The sequence below is a fragment of the Rhinatrema bivittatum genome, chromosome 6, assembly GCF_901001135.1.
Source record: "Rhinatrema bivittatum chromosome 6, aRhiBiv1.1, whole genome shotgun sequence".
Taxonomy (NCBI): Eukaryota; Metazoa; Chordata; class Amphibia; order Gymnophiona; family Rhinatrematidae; genus Rhinatrema; species Rhinatrema bivittatum.
The window spans coordinates 205145959-205162110 of record NC_042620.1 but is presented as its reverse complement, the minus strand read 5'-3'; the positions used below and the strand labels follow the sequence as shown (position 1 = coordinate 205162110).

General features: G+C 46.5%; 1 protein-coding gene across 9 annotated transcripts in view; it reads left to right on the top strand.

Moving 5' to 3' along the window:
• The window catches only part of TBCCD1 (TBCC domain containing 1), a 124833-nt gene that overhangs the window by 32081 nt on the left and 76600 nt on the right, over window positions 1–16152 (top strand). For all 9 annotated transcript variants that reach the window (XM_029606466.1, XM_029606462.1, XM_029606460.1 and 6 more), the window contains one exon: window positions 7057–7409. In XM_029606466.1, the coding sequence (XP_029462326.1) occupies window positions 7077–7409 (333 nt within the window). In that variant the 5' untranslated portion in view covers window positions 7057–7076. The remainder of the gene's footprint in view (window positions 1–7056; window positions 7410–16152) is intronic.

Below are 16152 nucleotides of genomic sequence, written 5' to 3'. Positions count from 1 at the left end.
TCATCATCTGGTGCCTCGGAGACCTCACATAAATCGAAGTGGGCACATTCTTTTGCGTCAAAGCACCTTCTTCCTCTGATGCAATTTCTGGCACCAGGAAGCTTGTCGACGCATTTACCAGCGCCGACACCAAAACAGACGCATCCATTAGGAAGGGTGAAAACACTGGAACTAACAAGAAATGATGGGACGAAGGTCACTCACCAACAACTCGACCACTTGAACACAGACCAGCGAAACATACTCGTAAGAGGAAATATACAGAGCAACCACACACTTTGGGTACCTCTACACCTATGCATCACTCATCACGACAATGAATGCAAGAGATGGCACCTCTATCACATAACTCAACTGGCCATCAATCTCCTCTGCCGCACACATCTTCAGAAGAATGGTTACAGGTCTCTCACTCATCTCCATCCTCGTCATCCTCTTTGCAGATTTTCTCAGAGGCCTCATCACGGTCACACACACGACAAGAGGATGTAATGTTACAGGAAACCATACATAAAAGGAGAGGCATAAGGGAAGAGTTCCCACCACAACCGATAACACCAGTTCCAGGAGATCCAAAAAACTTCCAACCCTACCACGATTAGAGCCACCGTCACCAGTACCTCCTCAAATGCCAGAACTAGCACAACAGGCTCTGACGCAGATTTCCACTGCTCTATCTGGGCTTTTTGCTTCACTACAATCAGCATATCAACTTCTGCTGCCTCACCCATTGGATCCGTTACAATCTCCACCTAAAAGTATTTCTCCAGGATCCCCAATTACTAACCTTCCAACACCGGTCCTGTCAGAGCAACCAACATCCCCTTTACAACCGCAACAACCAATTTCTATCCCATCTTCACCTACCTCCTCAACGGGATACCCGTCCGATCCTCCTCAGGAACCTTACTCCCGGAAGACCTTACTTACCCAAAGTTTATACATAAGGTGGGTTCAGCTCTCAAGTTGGAAGTACAAAAGGTACCTGATCCTCGTTCAGAAACCCTGGGTCTACTGAAGATCTTTGACCTTCCCACTGAGCCAACTAGTTTACCATCTCAGTGTACTAGATTCAGTGCTCAAAATCTTGGGAAACCCCTTTCAATATCACTTCCGTGTTTAGAAAGATAGACCTCAAGTACAAGATGAAACATTCACCATTCTACTCAACCCCACAATTGCCACATCAATCCATAGTCGTTGAGTCAGCTATACAACGTGCTAAGAAGACTCGAACACACTCTAATAATCCGCCGGGTCGAGATCATAAATACTTGGACGACTTTGCCAAGAAATCCTTCCAGTCATCGATGTAAACCGCACGTATTGGAAACCACCAATTTTACATTGTCCAATACCTGTATGACTGCTTACAACAGGTAAAAACTCTTCTACCACCTTCAGATTCATCTTCCGGTTTCCAACCAATCCAAGACATGGAGGAAAGGCTACGCTACCTCTTAGGAACAATTTATTTTTATTTTATTTTTTTTATTTATACCATTTTAAAACATTTTCACAAGAATTACATCTTGATTGACAACAGTAAGTTTACATACAAAAATACAATAATTAAGAAATCGAAATTCAATATTAAATTTTCTTACATTATAGTCCGCAATAAAGGATCCAATACTCATAACATTTCTTATAATAGTTATATATTTAAATTGACTGAATGTTATCACAATTCCAAACGCACTATTATTAAATTTAATTGGGATATTCACTATTTTAAGGTCTCAGTAGAGTTCATTCCTTAATTCAATTTACTATTACTTTATCCTTTAAGAATTCAATCAATTGAAGAGAGGAAAAAAAACCAAAAGAATTACCCTTGTAACTGATAAGACACTTACAAGGGTGTTTTAGAAAGAAGGTAACTCCTATTTGGAGCACCTTAGCTTTCAGCAATAAAAACTGTCTCCTTTTCTGAGTTAATTTAGAAAAATCTGGGTATACTCTTACACTCATAGTTAGAAATTTTTCCTTGCTATGTTTGAAAAATAATCTAAATACCTAATCTCTGTCAGATTCAAAAGCAAATGTGGTTAACAAAGTGGCCCCCTGAACTAATTCACTGTCTGAGGTCTCTAATATCTTGGAGATGTTTAAATTAGACACCAATACATCTGCCTCAGCTATTTGTGCCTCTTCCTGTCCTTCTACCTTTTCCTGTTTTTTAAAAGCTGGAATATAATAAACCTTAACCAAAGGTGGAATTGATGTTTCTGGAATTTTAAAAATTTCCAGCACATATATCTTTTAAACATTTCCTTAGGGGATTCAAGAGGTAGCTTTGGAAAATTTATGAATCGCAAATTTCTCTTCCTATTAGCATTTTCTAAATTTTCTATCTTTACTTGCAACAATTGATTTTCTTTTACTGCTAAATCTTGAACTGTTTTCCAATTTTCTAAATCTTTTTTGTTCTTTTTCAACATTCTTTTGTTCTTTTTCAACATTCTTTTGTTCTTTTTCAACATTCCTCTCCAGATTAACCACTTTATCTTGTATAAAATTCACCTTCTCAACTATTGGGTTTACTTGAGCAACCATTGCATTTTGCAAACTAACAATTGCATCCATTATCATGTCTAAGGTTACTACATTAGGTTTTACTAAAAGTGGTACAGATAATTTAGACAGGTGGGCAAGATCTTCATCCTTTGGTAACCTGGGTTGAACCCTTCCTTGCACCATTTCAAGTGAAACAGTTTGTCCCTCAAGGGGATTCATCCGGTTTATATACCCATTCCCTTCCGGAGGAAGTGGTCCCGCTATGGTCAAACCATTTATGAATCGTTTGAAACATCTTCACGTAATTCCATGTCGGCGATAGCAGCGCGTAGAATTGCATGGGTGAGATCAAGTGTAATACGTGAAGATGTCCACGACAAGTTGGCAAACCTTCCATGTCGGGGAGACTGTCTCTTTGGAAACAGATTGCAAGAAACAGTCTCACAATTAAAGGAGCAGTCAGTAGCGATACAATCACTGGTTAACCCCACATTTCCCAGGCGTTTTTATCCACCACTTAGGAGACAACTATATCAAAGGAGACAGTACAGGCCGTATCCACCATACCGCCCACCTTCCTATCAGCAGCCTTAACGTTCTCAGCTTCCTCGATAGCAAAGCAAATGTGGAATGCTTAGAGCCCAACGTGCTCAGGCATCAACCTCTACAGCTAAGACTCCATCCTCTTTTTAAAGGTAGCAGGGCCACCACCGCAAACTATCGTAGCTGGCAGAATTATATCTTTTTTCCATGCTTGGAAGAAAATCACTACGGACCGCTGCGTATTAGACATAGTGCAACAGGGCTATCGCCTTCATTTCACATCCCAACCACCCCTTCCCCCTCTAATTTATACAAGGCAGAACAAGAAGAACCAATCACACCTAGCACAGGAAATCACTCAACTACTCAGACAACGTGCAATACAACCCGTTCCCTATGCATCATGGGACAGAGGTTTCTATTCCCCATATTTCCTAATTCCCAAGAAAATGGGGGATTTACACCCTATCTTGGATTTGCGCGAATTGAACAAGTACCTGCTGAAGGAAAAATTCAAGATGGTTTCCTTAAAGTCCATCCTGCCTCTTCTGCAACCCAACAATTGGATGTGTTCACTAGATCTGAAGGATGCCTATTCACACATCCCAATGCATCTGACGTCATGGCGTTACCTGTGTTTCCAGTTCAATGGCAAGCATTACCAATACAAGGTACTAGCGTTTGGTCTAGCGGCTGCACCCAGAGTGTTCACAAAATGCATGGTAGTTGTGGTGGCTCACCTCAGAAAACAAGGAATTCAAATATTTCCATACCTAGATGACTGACTTTTAGTGCATCGAACCCCAGGATTCTGCAATCTCATGTCACTCAAACGATTCACTGTCTATAAACAATTGGGACTAGTAGTCAAGTTCCAAAAATTCAGTCTCAACCCATCACAAACTCTTCAGTTTATTGGAGCTCAGCTAGTAACGCATCAAAGCAGAGCTTTCCTTCCACAAGACGGGAAAACCAAGCTCAGAAAACTACTAAAGACCTTAAAGAGGACACCGCAACCCACAGCGCTTCAAATTCTTACAGTCCTTGGACATATGGCAGCAGCCATATATACAGTCCAGAATATTCATCTTCACAAACGAAGGCTTCAATGGGGATTAAAGAGACAATGGTCACAACACAGTCAACCACTATCACAAAGTCATTTCGCTAACACATGAGATGCAAGTGGACATAGATTGGTGGTTAAAATGATGAGCACTCAACAAGGGAGCCCTGTTCAGTGTGCTACCTCACAATGGATGCTTTACACAAAGGTTGGGGAGCCCATCTCGATCACCTCGAAACACAAGGTCAATGGTCCCTTTGAGAGACCAAATACCAGATAAACTTTCTGGAACTCAGCGCTATTGGAAACGCACTCAAGACGTTCCTTCCACAATTACAGGGCAGATGAGTAATGATCTACACGGACAATCAAGTAGCCATGTTCTACATAAACAAACAAACAAGGAGGGTCAGGTTCATGGATCCTGTGCAAAGAAGCGATCCTCATACTGGAGTGGGCGGCTCTTCATTCAATTCATCGTCAAGCGACTTACCTACCGGGAATTGTCAATATACGGGCGGACAGGTTAAGTTGTACCTTTCACGCACATGAATGGTCTCTGCACCAACAAGCGGCAGACAAGATTTTCAGTCTCTGGGGTGTGCCACTCATAGACCTCTTCGCCACGGACCAGAACAAGTACGCAAGTTTTGCTCACTCCAACACAGCTTTCACAGAATCGCACAAGATGCCTTTCTCATTCCCTGGAAAGGAGGACTAATGTACGCCTTTCCGCCGATTCCTCTACTCACGTGCACTCTCCAGAAGTGCATACAGGATAGTGCAGAGCTCATCGTGATAACACCAGTGTGGCCCAGGCAACCTTGGTACGCCTACCTACTCAACTTGTCCATAGACGACCCAATTTAACTCTAGGATCGCAGCGACCTCTATCACAGGATCAGGACTCTCTCTCCTACACCCCATGCACAAGTCATCATACCTGACTGCATGGAGATTGAGCAGTCATTACTAGCAGACATGGGAATATCCCACGCTGTACAGGACATAATACTTTCAGCTAGGAGGCTGTCCACACGACGTAACTACCAGTTCAAATTGAGAAGATATACTGTGTGGTGTACACAGCACCACTTTGACCCGAGATGCTGCCCACCTGAAGAACTGTTAGAATATCTACGTACATTATATACAGCAGGGCTTGCTGCAGCGTCAGTAAGAGTTCATTTGAGTGCTATCGCGGCATTGCATGTCCTCCATAATGGTCAATCAATTTCCATGCACCCGATAGTTTCCTGATTCATGACGGGCTTAGCCCATCTTCGACCCCCAGTGACAAAACCAGCAATTCCATGAGATTTAAACATTGTACTTGAACAGCTCATGTTATCTCCATTTGAACCCATGGAATCTTCCCACATAAAATACCTTACGTGGAAGGTCGTCTTTTTGATAGCAGTTACTTCTGCTCGAAGAGTCAGTGAAATTCAAGCATTAGTTCACTACAGTCCATACTTGGTGTTCTACCACCATAAGGTAGTTCTTCGAACACACCGAATCTAGTGAGCTTCCAACATTTTTTCCAAAACCGCATAAAAATGAGAGGGAACGACTACTACATACATTGGATTGTAAGAGAGCTGTAGCTTACTACAAAAGTTTGTTCAGTGGTCTGCACTCACTGAACAAACAGTGAGTGCAGACCCTCTCAACTGTTCTTCACATTTAACCCAAATGCTCCAGGGCGACCTGTGGCCAAAAGAACTATTTCCAGCTGGATTGTTCAGTGCATAAAATTCTGTTATGAAAAGAAGGGATTACAACTCACTTCCACTCCGAATGCCCATCAGGTGCGGGCAGTATCCACTTCCACTGCCCATCTGAGTCATGTTCCGCCAATTGACATATATAAAGTGGCGACATGGTCCTCTCTGCATACCTTTATAGCACATTACTGCCTGGACCAACAATCAATAGATGACACCAAGGTCGGCAGGGCAGTACTCAATACCCTATAGACACTAACGTACCACTGGCTGTCCACAGTCATATGTCACGCTACAGATAGGTGTGACTAGTTAGCTTGGGACTCCCAAGACAGCATGGCTGATTCAGCCCTGCTATCAACGGGGAAAAAGCAAGTTTGCTTACCATAAACGGTGTTTCCGTAGATAGCAGGATGAATCAGCCATGCTGACCCACCCACCTCCCTGCACAGCCAGGTACAGGACTTAACTAAAGCTACTGCTATATCACAGACTGAGGAGATCTGCTTTTCCTGCGCGGGAACTCACGCGCAGCCGCACAGAGTTGAACTCTGTGTAACAGCTTTGGAAAGCTCTGCCTTCCCAGGCCTGACAGACAGCCCAAGACAGCATGGCTGATTCATCCTGCATTCTACGGAAACACCGCTTACGGTAAGCAAACTTGCTTTTCTGGCTGTCGTTAAATGGGTAATAACAAATATATCTAAATTAGTTTTTAAAAAAGGTTGTAAATTGGTTCTAGCCAGTATTTTTCTGTATTGCTGCAAAGCTGTAGATTTCAGTAGGATATGTCCATTTGCATTTGTTTGCTAATAAAAAAAAAAAAAAAAAAAAGTTAAAAGGGCAATTTTTAAATGTATTTTACTTTGCCTACTAGTATTTTCAACTGTCAGGCTCTCCTGAGAGGCTGAGACTGTCTTATCTGAGCAACCAGAAGGTTGGCGTGGCAGCTCAGGAGTGCATTCTTGGTGTCACTGGTTGGCTGGTAGGGGCCATCTCTGTAGTGACCATCATCCTGCCCTTCTTGGCCCTGAGTGGTATGCCCGGGCCCTACTCATCCTGTTGGATGGAAAATCTGAGCCCAGAACCTTACAGCACAGCACAAAGTACTGTGGTCTTGGCCACAGAGCTGGCCTTACTGTAGAAATTTAAATTATTAAATTTCAGATGATCACATTATTGTATTTGTAACCACCACAGGTGTTTCAGGGCTCCTGAAAATGGATCAGTATAATGTCCAGTTGTGGGTGAAAATGGAGCCCTTTCTTGTTGGGGCCCTGCAGCTGCCCCCACCATCCAAGTTCAGCATGCACTATTTACGGAAGATGTCCTCTTATGTCCGAACTCGAGCGAATGATGGTTGCTACCCACGCCTGTCATGGACCATGTGGAGACATATCGCATGTGGAAAACTGCAGCTGGCCGAGGACATAGCATGGCTGTACTTCGAAGTGTTTGATAGTTTGAAGCAGACTACAGAGCAACGCCTGGAGTGGGCAGAGGCTATGTCCTCCTGTAAATCTGAGGAGGAGTTTGAGAAGCTGAAGAGTACGGTATGTATAATAATTCTGGCATACTGGAAGGAGGATCAGGGAATGAGTGGTGTTCAATTGCATACCTTAAGTGACTGGATTGGTACAAGGTCAAAAACAGAGGGCAGCATACAGAACATCCCAATCTGTGATGATGCATTAATAGAATGGATGCTTAAAATGCATGCTAAAAGGTTTTGAAATCCATGATGGCTTGAGTTTGTAAGGGGATAATGTCTCTTTAAGTTGTTGTGCTTGGGAGAATAAATGATTTCTTAGCATTCGGACAGGTTAATCCACACCAGTGGGTTATGCACCTCTACCAGCAGATGGAGACAGAGTAAAGCTGATGTCACGGAATTATATATACCCCTGCACTAACATCAGCTTGCCAGTATTCTTAGTCTCCAGCAGATGGTGGATATGCATCTCCCTACTTGGGGATTGCTCCAAAAACAATTTGAAGGAGAAAAGAAAGGAAATTTATTTGCCCTGCTCTCCTATGATGATACCTTGTGGTTCCTCCTTCAGTCGAGTTTTCCTGAGATGATATCTGTGAATCCCTCCGTCAAATGAGTGCTTCGGTTCAGTAGCTGGTTTTTCTGGCATAGACATAGCTATGGAGAGACCAACAGTTGAGAGGCTAGCTGGCGCAGGAAGCCGAATGCGGCAGTGAAGGTCTTTGCCCTTTTCCCCTGCAGCCAGAGACTAACTCTGTACTCAGCCGGGACATATTAAGCTCAAGTAAAAATTAATAAAAAAGAAAAAAGGGGAGTTAATTTTAGGGATTCCAACCCCCTGCTTGTCTTTGAGCTCGACGTGCCAATCCAATGTCCATTCCCATCTCTGAGGGAGTGTGTGGAGTTGTGGCAGGTTGGGCAGCCTTTTTGGCTAGGTCCTGATCTCAGGCTTTGCTTAATCACCACATGGTAGGCCATGGCTGCGTTCGTACGCTTTTCTGCTCCCAAGGCTGCCACGAAACAGTGTTTGACATTGGTTTGCGCTTGCATGCTTGGGGGTGTGCTTAGGTGGGCGCTTGGGTGTGTGTTTAGGAGCGTGCAGGAGGACGCCTACCTGAACTGCATATTGGGCGTCTACATTTTGGGCATCCGTGGTAAGAAGTTATTACAAGTGCAGCTGGGCACACAGTTATCGGACGCTTTTGGAGTGTACTGATAGCAAGTGTTTATCCATGGCACTGGTAGAAAGAAGCCCCAGCGCCTTTCTCTTTATGCTGCTTGCCATATTGGAGCACCCCTGCCTGGCGTCCCCTCTAACTTGTGTTAGCGCTTGGAGGCTCAGGGACAGTTGTCTGACTGATTTTCCTAAACCTGGTCCTTCCCAGCATGATGTGGGAATGGAAAAGGAGGGGGAACTGCCAGAGGTTTTGCCTGGTTTTGGGGCTGCCTTAAGTGGTTTGTCAGTGGAGAAAGGTAGCTCAGTGGGTGCAGGACTGACACTCCCTGGTTTTGGTATGGATCCCTCTGCTTTTTCTTGGATGGAATTATTTCAAAGGCTGCAGTCCTTTTTTCAGGCCCATTTAGCATCCCCAGCCAAACCTAATAGTTCAGGATCACAGGCTGTAGATTCCCACACGCCTGGTGCTGCAGATAAGCATCTGAGTATGTCTGGACCTGCTGCAGATCATGCTGAGAGACCCAGATGACACAGTTAATGAAGCCAATCCTTACTCTCTGGAGGATGGGGAAATTCTTCTAGGATTGGAGCCATATAGAACAATGCTGCATTTCTTTCATAGAGATGTTGCTGGCTCTGATCTCCCAGACGATGAAGATGCTGGGGATACCGGATGCTGGTTCCATGTCTGAGCCAAAGAAAATTCCCATTTTAATTTCTTTGCATAAAGCTTCATGTTTCTTCCCCATTATGGAAGCTATTCAAGAATCGATCTTGAATGGGGCTCCCCGAAGCTAATTTTAAAGGGGGATGAGACATGGCAAGGCTGTATCCCCTGAATCCAGCTGTGAGATAGCAGTTGCGCTTTCCGAAAGTGAATGTGCTTATGTGTGCCACCACCAAGCGTACAGCTATCCCTGTAGAAGGGGGAGCAGCATTGAAGGATGCGCAAGATAGGCTATCCTTAAACAGGCCATTCAGGTGATGGCAGTGAATTTGCAGATTGCTTCTTGTTGCTCCCTGGTGGCCCGTTCTTATTTACTTCTCTTTCAGGAAGTCAATGAGTCTGCTGTGAATTCAAGGGCAGTGATGGAACTGGCAGCTGCCTTTTGGCAGATGTGGGCTGCAACCTCATCCGTACTTCTGCTAGAGGGGTGGCTTCGATAATGGTGGCCAGGCCATTAACAGAGGGACAGAACCAGGGGCTAGCACCAGCAATTTCAACCATACACCCCCACCCCAATTCCTATGGCTTAGGAATTGTCAGATGATACAATTTCAAAGTCTAATCTTACAAAATTGCCCTTTAAAGGATCACTCTTGGTTGGGAATGAGCTGAAAAAACTGGCCAATAAGTAGGATGAGTTCCAGCTTCCTCAGTTACTGCAGGTACTGTGTGAGAAGTCTTGCTAAGGGTTTCAAACCCTTTCGACCCTACTGAGGATCAGCTTTTCAGAGAGCTCGACCTTTTTGTAGGTCTTGGTTATTTCATCCCAGGCAGCCCAGACTGGGCACAGGCTCAAGTGACAGTGCCCCCTGAGCCTCTCAATGAAGGTGTGCCGACCCATCCCCGGGAACAAGAGATAGGGGGTCGCCTATCTCTTTTTTAGAGGAGGTGGGTCGAGATCACATCAAATCAGTGGGTTCTGGAAGTGATAAGAGATAGCTATGCTCTGGAGTTTCTTAGTGTTCCTCAGGACATTTTCATGGTGTTTCCCTGCAGCTCTCCACAGAAGAAGCAGGCAGTGGAGTGTACATTTCCTGTCAGTAGCAGGGTTGATTTCGCCATGCTGTCTGGGATGTCCTCTGGCAGCCTCGAGGCAGAACTTCTCCTAGCCATTACAGAGCTTTGTTCTGTGCGGCTGTGCGTGTCTTCCCACACAATCTAGCACCCTCATTCCCCTCAGTCTGTTCTTTCCACGCTGCCGAATGCATGTGGAGCTCATTGCTCCTGACTCCCCTCGGGGTTTCTTTCTCAAAAAAAAAAAAAGAAAACAGCACTTTTCAGTGCTACTATGGGGCTGAAGCTGCCTGGATTTAAATAATACCAGTTCGGTAAGTTGATGTCAATCACTGGCGGCCACAATGCTTGTTATATCTGCCTCGGCCCTGACCACGACCAGTCAGCATCTCGTGGCTGCGGGCCTATGTTCCCCCAGGCCCAGCGACAATGAGCTCAGAAAATAGCGAAATTGAGAGAGGGCAACAATGGCTCCTATGCCCCGCCATCAGAGTCCCACTCCTCCCCGGGACCAAACATGGAGCGGCCCCAAAAAAGGAAAATAGCCTCCTCACTGGGGCCCAAGTTAAGGGCACAAAAAGGCCAGGAGTGCCCACACCAATGGTGCCTGGCCCGCTCCAGCGGACGCCATGAAGCGCAAACCCGGATAATGCGTCAAGGGTCCTAGAGCGTGAGCACAGTGTGCTTGATGTGACGCCAAACATGTTGAAGCTGACACGAGAGTCCAAGAGTGCTGACTGCCCAAGAAAATAGATGCCAGTTCAAGCATCAAAACCAAATCATTTGACACGTGTTGGGGCATTTACGTGCGACGCAGTGCATCGGGGGATCGATGCACGACACAGTGCTTCGGGACATGGCGCAGGGACAGGGCACTCTCAAGGACTCTCAGCAAGAACCTGCATCGATGCATATCGCGAGCAACCGACGCACTCAAGGCCTATATCCTCGATGCAACCATCTACGCAGATGATGCACAAACATCGACATGGATCTTGAGGGAGACCTCAAGACCCTCAGAGAGTCTTCACATGAGAGGGGATGCGTGAGATGGGATTCTCAGATGTTGTGTTATCGGATTACCCGGATTCCGAGGGCTCTTCCTTCTCCTTACTCCGAGTAGACAAAAAAGGAGGTCTCCCTAGTTGCAAGAGCTGCTTACGAAATGAACCAGGCTTCTGCAGGTGATGGCCCTGTGCACCCACCTGTCCCGGGGGCCTGATTCTGATATTACTCATCGCCATTCTCAGTATCTCTGTAGAGTGGACACCCACCTCTAAAGAGGGGTGGGCTCCTTCAGCTTCCAACAAAAAGGACCTAGCTGAACAAGAAATCTCACAGATTTCAGCAGTCCTCACGGAGCTTTTCACATCCCTGGAGCCGAGTGACAAGCACCACCTCCGGCTAGCCCGTTGTCTGAAAGGGCCTCCAGAGGACGAACTGCAGATTCCTTGGGGAAAGTCTCAGAGGAAAGTAAGATCGCCTCCACCACAATTCTCTCCCCAACCAAGTTCGCACTCACAGGACTCCCCTCCCCCCCCCCCCCCCACACTTCCCCAGCATCATCCACTGGGTTGCCATCTGTCCCACCTGAAGAACTGCCCAAACCCTCCTCCCCACCAGAGGATCTATCATATTCAAAGTTCATTGAGAAGGTGGGAACAAAGCTTAATATTGAAACCAGAAAGGTCACGGACCCGAGGGCTGAAGTCCTGGGGATACTGAAAATCTTTGAGGTACCAGCCGAACCTACGGCCCTTCCTTCCCATGGAGCTTTGGACGTGGTCTTGGAGAACACTTGTCCCCACCTTATCTACTTCCAAGAAAACAGATTTAAAGTTTAGGATGAGGAAGTCCCCATACTGTTTCCTCAACTCCTGCATGCCTCCATTGTCATGGAATCTGCTATGAAGCGGGCTAAAAAGATGAGGCTTCACTCCAATACTCTTCCAAGGAAGGACAGCAGTTACCTAGATGACTTCAGGGAAACTATCCTTCCAGTCCACCATGCTGGGAGCCAAGATATACAGCAACACCAGTTCTACATCACCCAGTATCTTTGAGTGCCTCCAGTTGATCAAACCTCTGTTCAGCAATGGTTCGTTTGTCAGGAACTGGGCTACCTCAGCAGGTGCAGGACATGGAAGAGGGATTGCCACACTTTCTCCATACCATTTATGAATCGTTCGAGACTTCGTCCAGAGCCTCTGCATCCGCCATAGCACCTCGTCTAACCTGACTGAAGGCCAGTGCGATCAGTGAGGATGTACATGAAAAATTGGCAGACCTCCCCTAAAGAGGGGACAACCTCTTCGGGGACAAATTGCAAGAAATGGTCTCGCTGCTCAAGGAACAAAATGTAGCGGTTCTGTCTTTAGCTTCCTCAGCAGACCAGTCTGCAAGCGCAAGGAGGTACTATCTATCCTATCACAACCCACTTTCCAATGATGCCCGTTCCGCCCCTAACCACCATACCTGGGGCCGGAATTCCAGCTGTCTTGCCAGCAACCTCAGTAGCAACAGAGGGACAGAACCAGGGGCTAGCACCAGCAACGTCAACCATCCACCCCCACCCCAAAGCCCCCGTAGAGTTTTAAGGCCGGCGAGGCCACCTCTGCCAACTCCAGTGGGGGGCAGAGTAGCACAGTTTTTCAGTTCCTGGTCTGAGATAATACCAGACCGCTGAATGCTGGACATCATTCTCAAAAGTTACCAACTCAATTTCAAACATGTCCCCATGCTTCTCTGGCCTGCCGTTTTTTCCCCACAAGAGTCCTGACAAAACCTCAGTTCTTGCAAGCACAGCTATTCACACTGTTCGCTTAACAGGCAATTCAGGTGATTCTGCCGCATCAACGAAACAAGGGATTCTATTCCCCATACTTCCTCATTCCCAAAAAGTCGGGAGTCCTTCGTCCCATCTTGGACCTCATAGAACTGCACAAATTCATTCTCAGAGAGAAGTTCGAGATGACATCCCTAAAAACAATCCTTCCTTTCCTACAGCCCAACGATTGGATGTGCTCCCTGGACCTCAAGGACACCTATTCCCTTGCACCGCTCCTCATGGCGATACCTGTGCTTCCAGTCCAATGGGCAACACTACCAGTACAAGGTGCTCCCTTTTGGACTGTCCTCTGCTCCCAGGGTGTTTACCAAATGTCTAGCAATGGTGGTGGCCCACTTCCAATGGAAGGGGGTCCAACTATTTCCTTACCTGGACGATTGCTTACTGTTAGCCTCAGACATCCTGACCGTCCAGAAGCATCTAGGGGAATCGACCAGTTGCCTTCAAGCGCTGAGGCTGGTGATAAACTACAAAAAGTCCAGCCTCCAGCCAATGCAAATCCTGCAATTCACTGGAGCGAGAATAGACATATCATCAAAAAGAACGTTCCTACGCACATTGGCCAGACAGTTGCAGGCCAACCCAGGGCTTTCTGCCCATCAAGTCCTCATGATTCTAGGGCAAAATGGCGGCGGTGATTTATGTGGTTCTACACACCAGGCTACACATTTGTCGCCTTCAGTGGGGTCTCAAGGTGCAGCGGACTCCATACTGTCAGACACAGTTTGCCTCAGGCCATGTAGAAGGACATAACTTGGTGGCTGCGCCCAGGAATGCTTACAACGGGTGTAATCCTCACCACGGACACTTGCACAAAGGATGGGGAGCCCACTTTGGCCACCTTCAAACGCAAGGCCTATGGTCGCCAACTGAACGAGCTCAACATATAAACCTCTTGGAGCTGTGAGTGGTTCAAAATGCCCTTCTAACTTTGTAGATCAGGTTCAGGGCAAGAACGTGAAAGTGGACCTTCTAAGCAGGATCTTTCATCCACACGAGTGGTTGCTGAACCAAAAGGTGGTGGATGGCATTTTTTCCCAGTGGGGTACCCCAACAGGAAAGTACGCAGATTCTGCTCCGTATTTGAGTCCACTGAAGTCTGCACAGGACGCTTTCCTAATTCTTTGGTGGAAGGGACTTCTCTACATTTACCCTCCAATCCCGCTCCTGTCACACACCATCCAGAAGTGCATAGAGAATGTCGCCGACCTAATCCTGATAGCCCCAGCATGGCCTCGCCAGCCATGGTATCCATCTGTCAGTAGCTGCTTTCATTTCACTAGGACAGGAAACAGATCTATCACTGGAGGGGGGGGGGGGGGCTCTCTTCTGCACCCCATGCAATCCTCTCTCCATCTTACAGCCTAGAGATTGAAAGGACATTACTGACTGAACAAGGGGTGTCAAGCGCTGTCTAAAACATCCTGATCTTCTTTTGCAAGGGCTCCATAAGGAGGAATTATCAACTCATGTGGAAACACTACTCCACTTGGTGCCGGCTTCATCAGGTAGACCTATTCACCCGAAACCCTGCTGGATTACCTTCACCCTCTTTACCAATCAGGTTTGGCAACTGCCTCAGTACGAGTCCATGTCAGTGCGATAGCCTATCACCAGCTGCACAACGGCCTTCCAGTATCAAATCACCCGTTGGTCTCTCGTTTCATGAAGGGCCTCCTACACCTCAGGCCTTCAGTGACCAAACCTCCAGTGCATGGAATCTAAATCTGGTACTGGAGCAGCTCATGTTACTACAATTCAAACCACTGGACAGTTGTCACATGAAATATTTAACCTGGACGGTGGTGTTTTTCGTGGCTTTGACTTCCACTAGAAGAGTTAGCGAACTACAAGCGTTAGTACATTACCCACCTTACCTGCAGTTCCACCATGACAATGTGACCCTTCGAAACCACCCCTCCTTCTTGCCCAGTGTGGTCGCAGCGTTCCACCTTAACCAGCCTATTGCTCTACCAACATTCTTCCCTAAACCACACAAGAATGGAAGAGACTGCAAGAGGCTGTTAGCATGCTGAACAAAGAGTGTCACAGCTGTTTGTCTCCTTTAATCCAAATACACGTGGACGTCTAGTGGCAAAAAGAACCATTTTGAATTGGATCTCGCAGTGCATCCAGTTCTGCTATTTGAAGCATTTAGCGTTGCTTCCCAGCAAGGTGAAGGCACATCTGGTCCAAGCAGTAGCTACCTCGATTGCTGACCTTCGTAGTGTACCACTATTAGACATTTGCAAAGCTGTAACATGGTCGTCAATGCATGCCTTCATGTTCCATACTTCCTGGACCAGCAGATGTCTTCAGTCGTGGCACTGGGTGTAGCAGTGTTGGACCACTTCACGCATTGAGGACTCTCTGTGGTAAGACGGATTGGGCTCACATAGTAGAGGTGGTGTACCAGGGACCAATACCTATCAGTAGGCGAAGCGCAACTGGGGACTTCCAGACAGCATGGCTAATTCAGCCCTGCTATCGATGGGGGAAAAAGCAAGTTTTCTTACCGTAAATGATGTTTCCGTAGTTAGAATGAATTAGCTGTGCGGACCCACCCTCCTCCCTGGACAGCCCTGGCAGGGGTCCATTACATATGAATTTTTCTCTACTATGTTACAGACTGAGGGGAATGAGGGCACTAGATTGCGCAGGAAGACGCGCACAGCCAAACAGAGCAAAGCTCTGTAACGACTAGGAGAAGCTCCGCCTCAAGGGTGCCAGAGGATGTTTCAGACAGCATGGCTAATTCATCCTGCTATCTACAGAAACACTGTTTACAGTAGGCAAACTTGCTTTTGTCAAGGCTCCTCAGCCTGCAGGCTGTAGTCCCAGTGCCCATGTCACAAGAAAATACAGGCCAATATTCCATTTGTCATTGTGCACCATTCTAGATCTCAAGAGTCAACCATCATTTGCAGGTGACTCATTTCCGCATGGAAACCTTATGCTCAGTGATAATGACAGCACAGTCGGAAGTTTCTAAAGTCTTTGGATTTGTCAGAGGTGTACCTACATATTCCCATCCTGCT